The sequence below is a fragment of the Pteropus medius genome, unplaced genomic scaffold (genome assembly GCF_902729225.1).
Source record: "Pteropus medius unplaced genomic scaffold, Ma_sr-lr_union100, whole genome shotgun sequence".
Classification (NCBI taxonomy): Eukaryota; Metazoa; Chordata; class Mammalia; order Chiroptera; family Pteropodidae; genus Pteropus; species Pteropus medius.
The window spans coordinates 721,515-736,138 of NW_024347852.1; the positions used below are offsets into that span (position 1 = coordinate 721,515).

Sequence of the window (14,624 nt, forward strand, 5' to 3'; positions counted from 1 at the left end):
GCCTGGCACAGTGTAGGCAGTCAGTAAATATTTGTGAAACACGAATGAAAACTACATGACTTGGCATATCGAAGTGGCAGATTCCACCACGGCTCCATGTTAGCCTCGGGGGGAGATCTGAAGCCCAGAGCTTACACCGTTGATTTATTCCCCACACCCATTCCCTCACTTCCCCCTCTGAAGAAGTGGAAATAACGAGAACACAGTAATTCCGGCCCAAACTCGTGTTATATATTGAGGTGGAAAAGATTCATATATATATCAGTAAGGGAACCGAGGCCAACCACAGGAGGACGAATCCAGAGGGAGGACGAATCCAGAGGGAGGACGAACCCAGAGGGAGGACACGGGGCCCAGGACTCCTGGAGGCTCAGAAATTCCAGGAGGTCTCACAGCATGAAAGGGACCTGACTACATTAGCTGGTAGCAGCCAGGATGGAAGACGATCTGGCAGCCGCTGGGGATGCTTTTTATGTCCTAAGAGTCAGCATCCTTGGGCAGGCCAGGCGTGGGTAGGAGGGCCCCTCCGTCGTCCGCACGGAGAGAGATCCAAGGGGCTGAGGGAAGAGAAAGGGCGGAGGTCATCAGAATTTGAAATCCTCTGAGTCTGTGCCCCTCCGGCGTCTGCGTGTCTGTGTGTTTCTCTCTCCTACTCTGTGGGTTTCTGCCTACCCTCCCCACCCCCAGTCTCTGTTTACCACCTCCAGTTCTGTGTCCCCACCACTCTCTGTCCCTCTCTGTCTAGACTTCTGCCCCAACCCCCATCTTTTTGTGTCTCTGTTACTCTCTCTGAGGCTCTTCCCTCTTCCTGCCCCGCACCTGGCATCCCGGTCTGCATCCTCCTCCACAGCAGAACTCCTCCTATGACCAGTGCCACGAACAGTAAGACGCCGATGACGATTCCAACCACTGCCATGGAGGACCTGGCTGGTGATTCTGTAGCCAGAGGAATGCTGTGAGATGTCGAATGGACCCTTCGCCCCATCTGAGCCAACTGGGGGTTCTCAGTCCCTCCCAATGTCAGGGATCCCAGCACCAAGTTTTGGGGCATGGATGTGGGCAGAGAAAAGGCCAATCAGCTGGTGGGGTAGGCCTGGGCAGAATGTCCCCAGATAGAAGAACCAGCCATAGCAAAAGCGGTCTCGGTCACCCTGGCCCAGGGGCCTGCAGCAGGAAGGTGGGTGGTATTAGAACGTGGAGCAGAGGGGCGCGCACAGAGCAGAAGGTCCGACTCAAAGCAGTAAATGGTCAGTCCCGGCGAGGACCGACAGCAGCAGAGAGGACGGTCCACAGCGGTTAACGGGTGGTCAGACCCAACGAGGCCAGCAGCAGCAGCAGCATGTAAGGCAAAGGAGGACAGATAAGCAACACAGGGCACGGGGCTTTGGAAGAACTGGCAGGGCGGGGCGCGAGGCAGTTAGACTCCAGGCGGACTGGCAGCGGTGGGCTGGAGGGCGGTCGGACGCAGAACGAAAAGCAACCGGGCAAAGGGAGTGATCACCGCCCGGTGGAGCCTCACCCAGTTCCACAGTGAGGGGCTGTGGCAGCCCCACGTGCTGCACCAGGCAGCGATAGTGGTGTTCGTCACCACTTTTGACCGTTAGTGACGACCAGGCGTGGAAGGAGCCGTCGCTGTTGGGGCCGAGGTGGCTCTCACCGGAGCCAACCGCCAGCTCATTCCTTAGGAATCGCAGTTGCAGCTCAGGGGGGTAGAAGGAGAAGGCACTGCAGGTGAGCACGGAAAAGCCGGGGCTGCCTGGTCGCGCCTTCAGGCGCATGGACGGTGGCTCTGCGGACAAACAAGCAGAGCGGCCTAAGTCCCAAGCCCACGAACCCCCAGTGCACTGGGCCAGGCCCAGCCCAGGGCTGGATAAGGACAGGGACCCGGCCTAGCCGCCGTCTCTCATCCATTCCTTCCTCTAGTTGACATGTACTGAGCAACGATCATGTGCCAGGCGCTCTTCTCGGCACTGGGAACCCAGCGGTGAACGAGACGGACACGAGTCCCTGTCCTCGCAGAGCTTACGTTCTAATGAGGGGAAGAGACAAATACGTGTGTACGAGTAAATAAATTTCTGAAGGTGTAGTGATGAGACAAAATAAGACGGACCCTACGGTCATGAAAAAGATAGCGTAAGAGGGTTATTATGAAATAGTTCACGCCGGTGCATTTGCAACTTGAATGAACTGGGCAAATTCCTGAGAAATAGTTTCCAAAACTGACGCAAGAAGAAATTAATAACTTGAGTAGTCCTATAACTATTTTTAAATTTTAATCCACAGTTTAAAACTCTCAACAGATAGAATTCCAGGTCCAGATGACATCATTGGTGGATTCTCCAAAGCAACTAAGGAAGAAATAATACTACTCTTCCACAAAGCCTTCCAGGGAATGGAAAAAGAAGAAACCATCCCCAGCACTTTTGATGAAGCCAGAATAACCTTAATAACAAAACCTCAGAAGGACATAACAAGAAATTCAATTTAAGGCCAATATCGTTCTTGAAAATAGACTTAAAATCCCTAAACAAAGTATAAGCAGATAGAATCAAACAATTTACATTAGGATCGTGTGAAGTTTATTCCAGGAATGCAAGCTTGGTTTAACATCTGAAAATCAGTTAATATAATTCACTTCATTAGAATAAAAAGAAAAAAAGCAAATAGTGGTTTGCTAAAACTCAGCACCATTCGGAAAAAAAAAAAAATTTAAAACAAAAACTCAGCAAACTAGGAGTTGAACGGAAACTTCCTTAATCTGACAATGAGAATCTACCAAAAACCCATAACTAATGTAATACATACTGGTAAAATGCTGAATTCTTTCTCAGGGAGTCTGAGAATTATCACTACTCTATTCAGTGACATACTGGGGGTCCTAGCCAGTGCAATAAGAAAAAAAAAGGCATTAAAATTGGAAGAGAAAAGAAGCAAAATAACATGATCCAAAAGAATCTATAAAAAGTTAACAGAAATAAGTGAATTCAGCAAAATTTCCGGATACAGAGAAATATGCAAAAATCAATAGTATCTTATAAACTAGTTACAAACAATCAGAAGATAAAACTTTTAGAATTACCATTTACAGAAGCATCAAATAATGTCTAACAATTAAGACTAAATCTAACCGAAGAGGTGCAAGACCTCTACACAGAAAACTACAAAACCATTACCGAGAGAAGTTAATGGGCATCTAAACAAGTAAAAGGATGTACTGTATTCACGAATTAGAAGACTTAGTATTGTGAGGATGTCAATTCCTCACACCGATCTATAGATACGATTTAATGTCTATCGAAATCCCAATAGGGTGTTTGGGGGGCAGGTACTGACAAGCAGAAATGTACAGAGAATGCAAATGGCATAGAATAACCAAGGCGATAAAGCTGGAGAGCTTAACGACTGATATCAGAACTTTCTCCAAAGCTACGTTCATCAAGAGACTGAGGTACTGGCTCAATTTCAGTCCATCAGATCCGCAGGGGCGAGGGGATGACGGTCTCGTAACAAATGATGCTGGGTCAACTGGGTATCCGTGAGGGACGCGTGAACCCTGAGCCCTTCCTTCACACCGTTACATGCAATGAATTCGAGATGGATCGAATAAACGAGCTACTGATTATCAATCAAGCTTCTAGAATGAGACAGAGGAGAATCCTTTCATCGCTTAGGAAGAGGAAAGATTTCTTAAAGAGAACACACAAAAGAGGTATAGAATAAAAGATTGACAAACTGATCTTCATCCAAATTAAGAACGTTTGTTCATCAAAAGGTTTCATTAAAAGTGTGAAAAAGAGGACGTGGTTCCATAGTGTAAGGGTTAGCACGTCTGCTTTACACGCAGAAGGTCCTGGGTTCGCACCCCAGTGGAGCCAAGGTCCATGGCTTACAGCCATTCACCCTGAACAAGCCTGATGTCTGATGTCGGAAGCTAAGCAGAGTCGAGCTTGGTTAGTACTTGGATGGGAGACCACCTAGGAAGACCAGGTGCTGTAGGCATAAATTTAAAAAAAATAAGAAAAAAAGAGCATAAAAGACAGGCTGCGGACAGGGAGAAATTATTTCCGAGAGAACCATTTGACATATCCAAAGGACTCAAATCAAGAATGTATGAAGATCTCTAATAAGAAAAAAAAAAAAGGTAAAAATCCTGTAAAAACGAGTAAAAGACTCAAAAAGCCATTCCGAAAGAGTGGACACACCCAACTGGCCAATAATGTGGAAAAGTAGTCAACATCATCACTCGTCATTATCTCATTGATCTGACTTTATTCATCTGATTTTCATTTTTCACAACAGACCACTACACATCCATCAGAATGATTAAAATGAAAGACACAGCATCGAATTCTGGCAAGCCCGTGCAGCCATGGCATTCACAGACATGGACCATGGGAGTACAGAACTGGTTCAACCACTTTGAGGAAGTGTTCGGCACCGCCCACCACGCCGATCCTATGCCTGCCCTACGATACAACAATCCACGCATGGGTATTTGGTCAAAACCAAGAAAAATACGAATTCATCAAAGACACGTCCAAGAATGTTCGTAGAGGCTTGACTCACGATAGCCTGAATCTGGGAATAAACCATCTGTTGATAAAATGTGGTACGAACCACACAATGGAATACTACTCAGCGATGAAGATGAATGAACTACCCATACACGCAACAGAGCCTCCCAATGCAAGCTCGCATGGAAGAAGCCAGACACAAGCGATCACGTACTCACAGCGGTATGAAGGTCAAAATTAGGCAACGCTACGGTGATAGAGGTTAGGCTGCTTGTCAATCTTAGGGGGTATGTAATGGGAGGGGCCCAAGGCGGTCTCCCGGGGTGCTGGAAATGAATCCAGATCTTGATGCAGAGGGCAGGTACATAGCACATGAAAATTAATCAAAGCTATGTATGTACTTTAGATAGGTAAGTTACGCCTCAGTAAGAAAAAGGAAAAAAAATTAAAGATTGAAAACGAGGTCAAACCTAAAACCCGAGAAGAACTCAGTCACGGCAGGGTCTCAAGGGAGAGAATCCCCGGCAGAGAGCACAAAGGTGCAAAGGTCCTGAGGAGTCAAAGAATCGGACGTGTGGGAGGACAGGCAGAAGGCCACCGGAGGAGGGAGGTCGCGAAATGACCTGCCAGACCATGGGCGCAGGTGAGCCGCAGTGCGGACTTAGCGTTTTTCAGTCTGAGACCAGTGGGAAGCTACTGCGATAGTTTTAGGCAGTGGCAGGGTGGGTGCCCGTTTATGTTTCGAGACATTCTTCTGACTGCCGGCAGACGATGGTCTGCACTGAGGGCAGACATGGAAGCTGGAGGGTGACCGAGGGCGAAAAAGCTCTAATTCCAGCCCCTGGCACTTCCCCAGGCACGCCCGTCATTACAGCTCAGAGTGCCACGTGCTGTCATGGAGGTCACACGAGGCATTGTGGGAGCCCCAAAGAGGCAAGTGAAAAAAGCCTCGTGGGCCAGAGGAACCTCCCCGGAGGTGACACCGGCGGAATTGGAAGAATGATGGAGGCGACGAAATGGAAGGCGTGTGAGCTCAAGGGACTCGGGGCGATTCCATCTGGCTGAGTGAGGCAGGTGGAGGAGGGTGAGGCTGAGGAGAGCGGCAGAGGCCACGCCACGCGGGGGGCGGGGCTTGAGCTGTGTCCTGGGGGCTCTGGGGGCTCTGGGAGCCACGCGAGGGCCGTGCCCAGGAGAGGGGCAGGGTCCGCTCTGGGGGGTGGAGAGAACCCCTAGGACCAGACTGGAAGCCCAGCCCCCAGAGAGCAGGCTTGGGGAAGAGGACCCGGCCCACGGTGGGGCCGTGGGGACAGGGAGGTCCAGAAGACCAGAGATCCTTCCGGAGGCTGCTCACCCTTCCACTCCAGGTTGCCGCGGCCCCTCTCCAGATGGCCCAGCAGGCGCTGGGGACAGGAGTACAGCAGAAAGGTCTTCTCCTTGTTGACCGCCTCCTCCTGATGCTTCCAATGCTCACTGATGGTCTGGGCCTCAGGCCAGTCTCCATCCCAGGTGCCCGCCTTGGGGTCAAAGGTCATGAAGTCCTCGCCATTCAGGGCAAACTTGGCCACCGGCACCGAGACGTTGTCAGGGCCCAACTCACAGCCCAGCAGGCCCTGTAGGGTGTAGGAACCTGGGGTCCCCCGCACAGGTGAGCAGGGGCCCGACCGCACCCCCTGAGACCCAGGGCTCCAGCCCCACCCCCACCCCCGCCCCGGGCTCCTCCGCCCTCAGGCCCAGGAGTCAGGGGGCCTCACCGCTTTTCTCTAAGACTGTGAAAGCTTCGAGAAAGAGCTTCTGCTTCTGCCTCAGGTCTGTGGTCTCTTTCTCCCAATACCAGGACACCTGGTTCTCCCAGACCCAAGCCCCGCACGGCTCGGCCTGCGCCCGCAGGTTATTGTAGCTCAGGTACTGCTGTGGACCCAGCCAGCCTGACACCCAGAAGGCGGGGGTCCCCGGGGGCGGGGACGACACGCAGGTTAAGTGGTACAGGAGGGAGCGGTAGCTGTCTGCCGGAGAGACACAAAGGTGAGGGGACAGAGAGGACCGAGGCTGGGAACAAGAGGGACAGGACACTCGGGGAGCGGACTCCACCCCAGAAAGAAGGGACCGACCCTGACAGAGGGGGCGGCCTCAGAGAAAGGGGGACAGGTGCTTCCCAGACACACCGAGCGAAGGAGGAGAACGTGATAACGAAGCGTAGAAACGCGGCGAAGGAGGAAGTGCTGGCTCGAGGGAAATTCGGATTTTTGCTTCGTCCGCTCTTTTCCCAGGGGCGGCCCCACCCCGCCCGCCGCCCCGCCGAGCGCCCCTCACCTGCGCGCAGCGTCTGCGGCGGGAGCAGCAGCAGGAGCGGCAGCAGACAGAGCCCCCAGGGCTGAGGCCGGGGAATCCGCATCCTGAGAGGGCGACCTGGGGCGGGAGGGGTCGCGTGACTCGTCGGGACCCCCGCCCCGTCCCTGGCCCCCGCCCCTCCCACAGCTGGGCTCTGCGGCCGCGGGTTCGGAGCCCCGTCCTGGAGGGTGACCGCGGCGCTCTGCGCCTCCGTGACCTTTCACCCACTAATTTGATCCGCGTTGGTTAATTAGTTACAGAGCCCGGATAGGCTGAGATCTCAGGCTCAGAGCTCGGCCCCGCCTCCGCCTCCGCTTGGACAGGGTCGGCCCCAGCCCTCCTGCCCTCGGTGCCAGAGACTGACCCGGCCCCACTTGCTGTCGGACGGGAGTCCGGGCTAGCCCTCACTCCTCAGGCTTCAGGGGCCTGGCCCCCTCCTCCCCCCCAGACCCCAGGGTCCCATTTTGCAGCCCTCGCCCTCAATTTGCCCAGGGGTCCCCTTGCCCCCAGCCCTTCAGACCCAGGAATCCGGGGACCCCTGCTCCTCCGCCCTCGAATCCAGGAATCCAGGCTCGGCCCGTCTCCCTCGGTCCCAGGAGCCCCGATTCCAGCCCCTTCCTCCCTCGGACCCAGGAATTCCGGTCCAGCCCCGCTTCCTCAGACCGGGGAGTCGGGGCCCCCAGCTCCTCCGCCCTCAGACTGGGGAGTCGGGGCCTCCAGTTCCTCCGCCTTCAGACCCAGGAGTCCTGGCCCCGCCCCTCCTCCCTCGGTCCCAGGAGCCCGGACCCCAGCCCGTCCTCTGTCGGTCTGGGTCCCAGCTCTGCTCACGGCAGCCACGATCCGTTCCCGCCTGCAGCCCCAGCTGGCTCCCGTGACTGGAGACCCCAGTTCCTCTCTCACATCCTGTCCGGAGACTGCTCCCCGACTCCAGGAATATCCAACTCCGCCCCCCAGCTGCAGGGCACACCCCAGGCCCTGGGCCTAGACTCTTGAGTGTTTGTCTCTGCCTCTCGCTTGAAACTTTTGTCATTTTTTTTTTTTTGTCTCTTTCTCTGTTGCTCCCTGGTTTTTTGTTTGTTTTTTGTTTTTCATTTTGAGAGGATCAGCCAGCCAGAGAATTCAAAACAAACTTGGGAGTAGAACCCAACGCTATCAAAGTCCAAAATTTGGAAGTCTCTGTGGGTCCCCTTCTTACCTCATTTACCCCCAGATCTTCACTATCTCTTGCTACAAAGAAAGGTCTCCAGATCCTTCCGTATTTCCTCTTTGGAACCCCTCCCCCAAGTGTCGCCTTAAAGTGCCCCTGCAGTTTTTTGGGGGCTTTTTGTTTTTTTTTTTAGCTTTGTATAAAAGCATTACAGATCAAAAGCTCTATTTACATTTATTGATTCTAGGTCCAATCATGCAGCCAACGCTGACCAGGCACGGTAACTGGCTGGATGAGCAGAGTGGAATGGACAAACACTTAGAATCCACACCTCTGCCAAGCGATTTGATTAATGCAAAAAAAAGGGGGGCTTTTATACAGCTAGTGTGATTTAATCGATACACATAAAGCTTTGTATAGTGGGGGGGAGGGGAGGCAGAGGGGAAGACAACACATGAAATCTGCCCAAGAACTAAGCTAAAGGGCAGAGATGTTAAGAAACTGGAAAGCTACCCATCTCTCAAAAGGCACTTCTCGTGGTTCTAAAAGTGCTTACGCCCTGAGAACCCTGTGCCCAGCTTGTAATTTCCTTGAGAAAGCAAAAACTGCAGAGAATTGTAGACTAGGATTAGTATCAATTTTCCATGCAGAATGATCAAGAATTGATTCGAAATACAGTATGAACTGAAGGAAACTTGGCAAACGACCGTGATACTGAAGTTTTATGTCATGAATTCCAATCAGCCTATTTCCGAAGCCTTGCCATCCTCCATCCTAATTCCCTAGGATGTCTTTTATGCAGTGACCTCAAGTATAGTGCTGCCCACAGACCTTGGGGTCATGAACAGTTGTTTAATTTCCTCTGATATGACCTCATTAGCACACGGTCTCAGTATATGTCACTACACTGTTTTATGTAAGGGACTTGATCCGTCGGACTTTGGTTCCAGGGGGTCCTGGAACGAATCCCCCACGGGTACCAACTCATTACAGCGTACTACTATCAGAATTAGGGCCCCCCTCTACGGTCACCCACCCCGACTCCGTACTCCTGCTGTAATGCTTCCATTCATCTGTTTTACCGTAAAATGCACGAAACATAAGATTTATCATTTAATGACATTTAGTGCATTCATGATGTCGTGAACTATCACCACTACTTAGTTCCAGAACTTCATTACCCCAAAAGGAAACCCTCTATACATCAAACTGCCCCTCCCCCAGCCCCCGGCAACCACGAATCTGCTTCTGTCTCTGTGGGTTTGCCTCTTCTGTGCACTTCATATTAATGGGATCCTACAGTGTTGTGGCCTCGTGTGTCTGTCATCTTTCACTCAGCGTACTGTTTTGAGGATTTAACCACATCGTAGCACGTGTCAGAACTTTATTCCTTTTTATGGAATGCGATAATATTCCATCATATGGATCTATCACGTTTTCTTTATCCGTTCATCTGTCGATGGACGTTTTGGGTCGTTTTCACTTTGGGGCTATTATAAAAAATACTGGCATGAACATTTGCGTACACTTTTTGAACGGCTGCTTTCAATTCTTTTGGGTATACACCCAGGAGTGGAATTGCTAGGTCATATGATGCATTAGCGTTCTCTAGAGAAACGGAACCCACAGGATGTGTGAATACGTCTAGAGAGACTTGCTTCGGGGAATGGCTCACATGCCTGCAGAGACTTGCTGAGCTGAGTCCGATAGGGGCGGTGGGCAGGCTGGGGCCTCCGGAAAGAGATGCAGCTCAAGTCGAAAAGCAGGAAGAACGAGGAAGAACTGATCTCGCAGATGAAGTCCAAAGGTGTCCGCCGCCGGCAGAATGCCTTCTTGCCGGGGGGTGGGGAGGGGTCTGCTTTTCCTTCCATTCAGGTGGTCAACTGATTGGATGTGGCCTACCCACATTTCCGGGGGCAGTTTCCCTTAAGCAAGCGGACATCCCATCCAAAACACCGTCACAGACACATCCCGAGTGTTGGACCAGACACCTGCGCCCTGTGGCCCAGCCATGTAAACATGCGAAATGAAGCAGCACATTGGTGAACTCGGGTTTGGCTCACTGAGGGACATAAGCTAATTTTCGTCGCTCCCTCTGGGTCCTGCTGGGGTGTCCACAGACCCACCCCAAGGGGCCGCTGCAACGACACTGAAAGATCATGCGTTCATGTCCCGTGAGTCCTATTACTGCACAGTTAGCTCTTTCCTAAAATACACTGAGGACTGCCATGCCCAGCTGTCCCTTCTCTGTCCCTTGGATCCAGCTATGTCTTGGAGACACTATTCCAGCAGCCCCTGGGTTCTCATTTTAAAGGCCCTCAGGACCCTACCATGTTGCTCCTTGGACTCTGCTATAAAGGGCCCGATGTCCTCTGACAATGCGTCCTAGGACGCTGCCATATTTTTCCATGAAGCTTGAAAACCATCAGCCTGGGGGCCCGCTTATGTTCCACGTTAAGTTGCCCCGGAACTCATGTGAATGCTCTCCGAGCCCTAATGGAATGTTCTCGTGGTCCCACTCTAAGCCCTTGTGGCCCATTAAAATGGTCTCAGTTCCTCTGGCCGTTCCCAGCACCCTGCTTCTCTTCCTCTGGGGCCCCATCACGCCCCTCACGACTGCCGTCATCACCAGTTCTACCTCTGGTGACCCTGAGTCCTTCAGGATCGTCACCAGGGGCACCCACTCCGCCTCTGGGTCTCTGGTAATCTCAGGTCTCCACCCCCAGGCTCCTTGGGTCCCCAATGGTACCCTGAGACCCAGCGATAATGTCCTTAGGGGCCTCCACTAATGTCCTGCAGTGGCAGCCACCGTGTCCCTGTGGTCCTGCCAAATGCTTAGCGTCCTGAACCCTCACCGAACCGACGACTGTGCCGGGAATGCCACAGAAGCCTCGGCCCCCGGCCCTGTCCTCGCCACCGAACCCATTCTCATCCCTTCAGGTTCTGGGTAAAGTTGAGCAGGGCGCCCCAGACCCACTCCCGGGTTCTCTTTAGCATTGCCTCACACGAGGCTCTGTCCTATCCAGAACCTCCCCACAAAGACAGACAGACAGACGCAGAGAGACAGGTAGGTAGGTAGGCAGACAGACAGACAGACGATAGATATAGATAGATAATCGATAGATAGACAGACAGACAGAAAATTAGAAAGTAAATAGATGGACAGGCAGACAAAACAGTTACACAGACGGGTAAGCAGTCAGACAGACGGACCTAGAGATAGGCAGAAAAATAAAAACGATTGGACCCTCCAGAACATCCTTTGGCGTGTCCTGGGACCCAGCTAGAGTGCCCCTTCCATGCTCCCTCATCCAGCTAGATTGCTACCCCCTCGTTCTGGAGGTCCCCCCTGGAAGGGGCCTGAGATCCCACTAAAAAAGGGCACTGAGGTCCTGCTCCATGGCTCTATGTGTCCCCTTGAATTTCCTGGATCCTGCTCTAACGGTTAAAACACCCGAAGATTCTTCTCCATTGCCTCAGACCCTAAGATAATACCTCAGGAGGCCCAATGACAAATCCTGGGGTTCCTGTCCCCACGCTCCCAGAACCCTAGTGCCCTGTCCCAGGCTCTTCCCAGAGGCCCCAGGTTCTGCTGTCACACTCACATGTTGCTCAGCTTTACCCGTCTCTGGGTTTCTTCTCTAGGTGTCCTGGGTCCTGCCACAATGTCCCTTTGGCTGCAACTTCAACACCTCTCAGCAGCCCACTCTAATGCCCACCGGGTCCTGTCAAAAAGTTCTTTGGTTCCTGATAAAATGTCGGCGAGATCCTGCCATCCGCTCCCCGAATGCTCGGGGAGTCCCCAAAATGGATGCCATCTTCTCTCACGTCACCAAAATGGCCTCGGGGGGTCCCCTCTAAATCCTCTGGGCCCTGCCAGAACCCTAGTAGAATGCCTCTTAGTTGTGCCATGAAGTTTTTAGGGTCCTGTTAAAGCAGTTCAGGGCCTAGCTGTTCCGTGTCCCCAGAACCATCAAAGCGTCCTGTGGGGCTCTGAGAGAATCCCCACAGGCTTGTACTCACACGTCCCACAACCCCGCTTCCATCCACATGGTCCTGGACCATTGTGTTCATGTCCTGTGGCTGCTGTAACCAATCACTACAAACTTATCGGCTTAAAACAACACAGATGTATTATCTTTCTGCCCTGGAGACCGGAAGTCTAAAATGGTCCACAGAGCCAGTTCCTTCTGGAGGCTCCAGGGGAGAATCCCTTTCCTGGTCTTTTTCTGATGCTGGAGGCCACCTGCATCCCCTGGCTGATGGCCCCTTCCTCCATCTTCAAAACCAGCATCTTTTCTCCTCTCTGGACCCTGCGTCTGTCCTTATCTCTCTGACTCTGACCCTGCCGCCTCCCCGGGTAATCCAGGATCCTCGTCCCATCTCAAGATCCTAAACTTAACCACATCTGCAAAGTTCTTTTTATCATATAAAGTCACATATTCACAGGCATTTTGGGGGGATTCGGGCATAGACGTGTTTGGGGAACAATCATCCAGTCTACCATAGTCACAGGGGACACCCTCCCTTGCCCCTGCAAGGATGTCCCCGCTCCGATGTCCACTCCCTGCAGTTTAGCCACGAGGCCTCTCAGAAGTCGGCCTGAAAATTTCCAACTTCCTTCCTTTCTGCTATGAAAGAAAAAGCTCCAGGCTCCCTTAGTGCCCACTGGGAGTCCCTTCTAGGTGCCCTGGGGTCCTGCTATGTCTTCAGGGGCCATTTACAGCATCCGCTGGCTGTCTCCTGTAGTGTCCCCAGGTCCCGCTCTAATGATCTCTGTCTCTGCCCTCCGATCCCTTGCGGTCCTGGTATCATGTCCCCAGGGCCCACTATAAAGCAATAGAAAGCTCGCGGCAGGACCGGTTACCAATCCTCGGGGCTCAGCGCCGAACGAAAACGTGGGGCCCCTTGTTCCAGTTTCAAAATGGTTCAAGCAGAGCATTAAAGCAAACGCTGGGCCCCTCTGAACAACGGGTCGGCCTGCATGGGGACCTCAGCCACCAAGCCACCTGGTCCCCTGGGGTTCGAGTACCACAAATGGCCCCAGGCAGTTCTGAGTGCTGCTCCCTGAACTGCTGCTACCTCAATACCCGCCCCTCCCCTCTGCATCTACACTATAGCACCCCCTACTGACCCCAGGAGGCAATCACACCTGAGTTCCAAACCAAATTCTGCCTCTTCCAGGTGGGCTTCCACCGCCCCCTCCCACCCCGCCTTGGTTTCTTTGTAAAAAGGGGATGATTGTGCCGACCTCAGCGGAGAGGCCTCAGCGGGTCGAAGGTTTGGTACAGGACACATAGTAGGGCAGAGTAGTGACACTTGTTCCCCTCAATGTTTCCCGCATCCCAGGTCCTCAGTCACCAGGCCCTGGACGTGTCTTGCTCACTCATGCATGCTCAGGGACCAGCACAGTACATATCTGTAGAATGAATGAAGGCAATAATGAATCACCCGGAGCTGGTTTGATATGTCCCTAAAACTCTTCTAGAATGGTGCGGGTGTCCTGTTAGAATGTTCCAGAAGGATCTACATCCACCCTGAAACAATCCGCAGGTCTGCTCACACACGGAGGCCGCTCCCATTCAATTTGTCCGACTCCACTCACAGCCCTCAGGACCAGTTAAATGAATTCAGGTGCCCACTACACAAATGGCACCACTACACAAATGGCACCCCCGGCGCCGACCACAGCGTAACCCGGGTATCGCAACCAGCAGCAAGGCCAGTTATAGGTCCCGAGGTCCCACCAGAACCCACGCAGAGCTGGGGCCCGCTCTGACGGGATGCAGCAGGGGCTCCCAACAGCGATCTCTAAAATTCCGTCTGGCGGAAACAGAATTTTCCTGCGGTCGGCTACAACAGGACAGGCGTAGGGCCACGATCCATTAATGCCACCAAGATCGGCCCCGTTTTCATATCATACTCCTGAACCCAGGGCCCTCCTGTGAAACCGTGCCTGGAGCTAATTTCCCCGCTAAACAGCGATGCCACTGGGGCTTCCTATAAGAGACATGCAAAAGAACATTCCAGAAGCTTGCTAAAATAGACTCAAAAAATTCTATGACGAAGGAAAAAGAAAATCTCATGATAAACCTCCAGGGTTTGCTAGGCTTCCATACCATATAATACCTGGCTCTGGGGCCACCTGCCAAAGACCCTTGTCCTGGGGTCTGACGGAACCTGGTATAGCGAGTGTCACCGGGACTTTTTCTAACTACAGGCTCAGGGCTCTGGCGTAATTACTTCCGTAAGAAGCAGCACTTAGCAGAGCTACTTCTCCATTAACACACACACACATGGGAGCACATGCCATCTTCCCAGAGGGGCAGGGAGGCAAGGACCCATTTTGTAGATTAGGCAACTGAGGTTCCGTGGTAGGGGCCTCCCCAAGGTCACACGGCTAGTGAGTGGCAGGGCCAGGGTTTGGAACAGCGCCTGTGGTCTTAACATTTACTTCTGGAGGTTTCTGCTCAAGTTCGCTGCTATCGGTTATTCCGTGTCTTGTCAAGTCCATCTTGTGAGAATGTGGGGATGTAACTTTAAATTTAATTCATTCGAAGGCTCGTAGGAAGCACTCATGACTTGTTCTGGGCTCTGAGGATTAGAGATTCCTGCCCTCCCGGAGCTCAGATTCC

The 14,624-nt window shown here is 52.5% G+C and overlaps 1 protein-coding gene across 5 annotated transcripts; it reads right to left on the reverse strand.

Moving 5' to 3' along the window:
* Positions 1-209: 209 nt before the first annotated feature.
* On the reverse strand, positions 210-8,170 carry FCGRT (Fc gamma receptor and transporter). Of its 5 annotated transcripts, none has more exons than XM_039878657.1 (7): positions 8,038-8,170; positions 6,825-6,920; positions 6,266-6,517; positions 5,866-6,141; positions 1,520-1,789; positions 820-936; positions 210-557 (listed from the first exon to the last, which is right to left on the reverse strand). In XM_039878657.1, the coding sequence occupies exons 2-7, from the start codon at positions 6,904-6,906 to the stop codon at positions 478-480; spliced, it is 1,077 nt and encodes a 358-aa protein (XP_039734591.1). In that variant the 5' UTR covers positions 6,907-6,920; positions 8,038-8,170; the 3' UTR covers positions 210-477. The 5 variants fall into 5 exon arrangements, with proteins under 5 accessions (XP_039734591.1, XP_039734590.1, XP_039734589.1 ...); XM_039878656.1 differs by lacking the exon at positions 8,038-8,170 and adding an exon at positions 7,671-7,822; XM_039878655.1 differs by lacking the exon at positions 8,038-8,170 and adding an exon at positions 7,629-7,774.
* Positions 8,171-14,624: the final 6,454 nt, after the last annotated feature.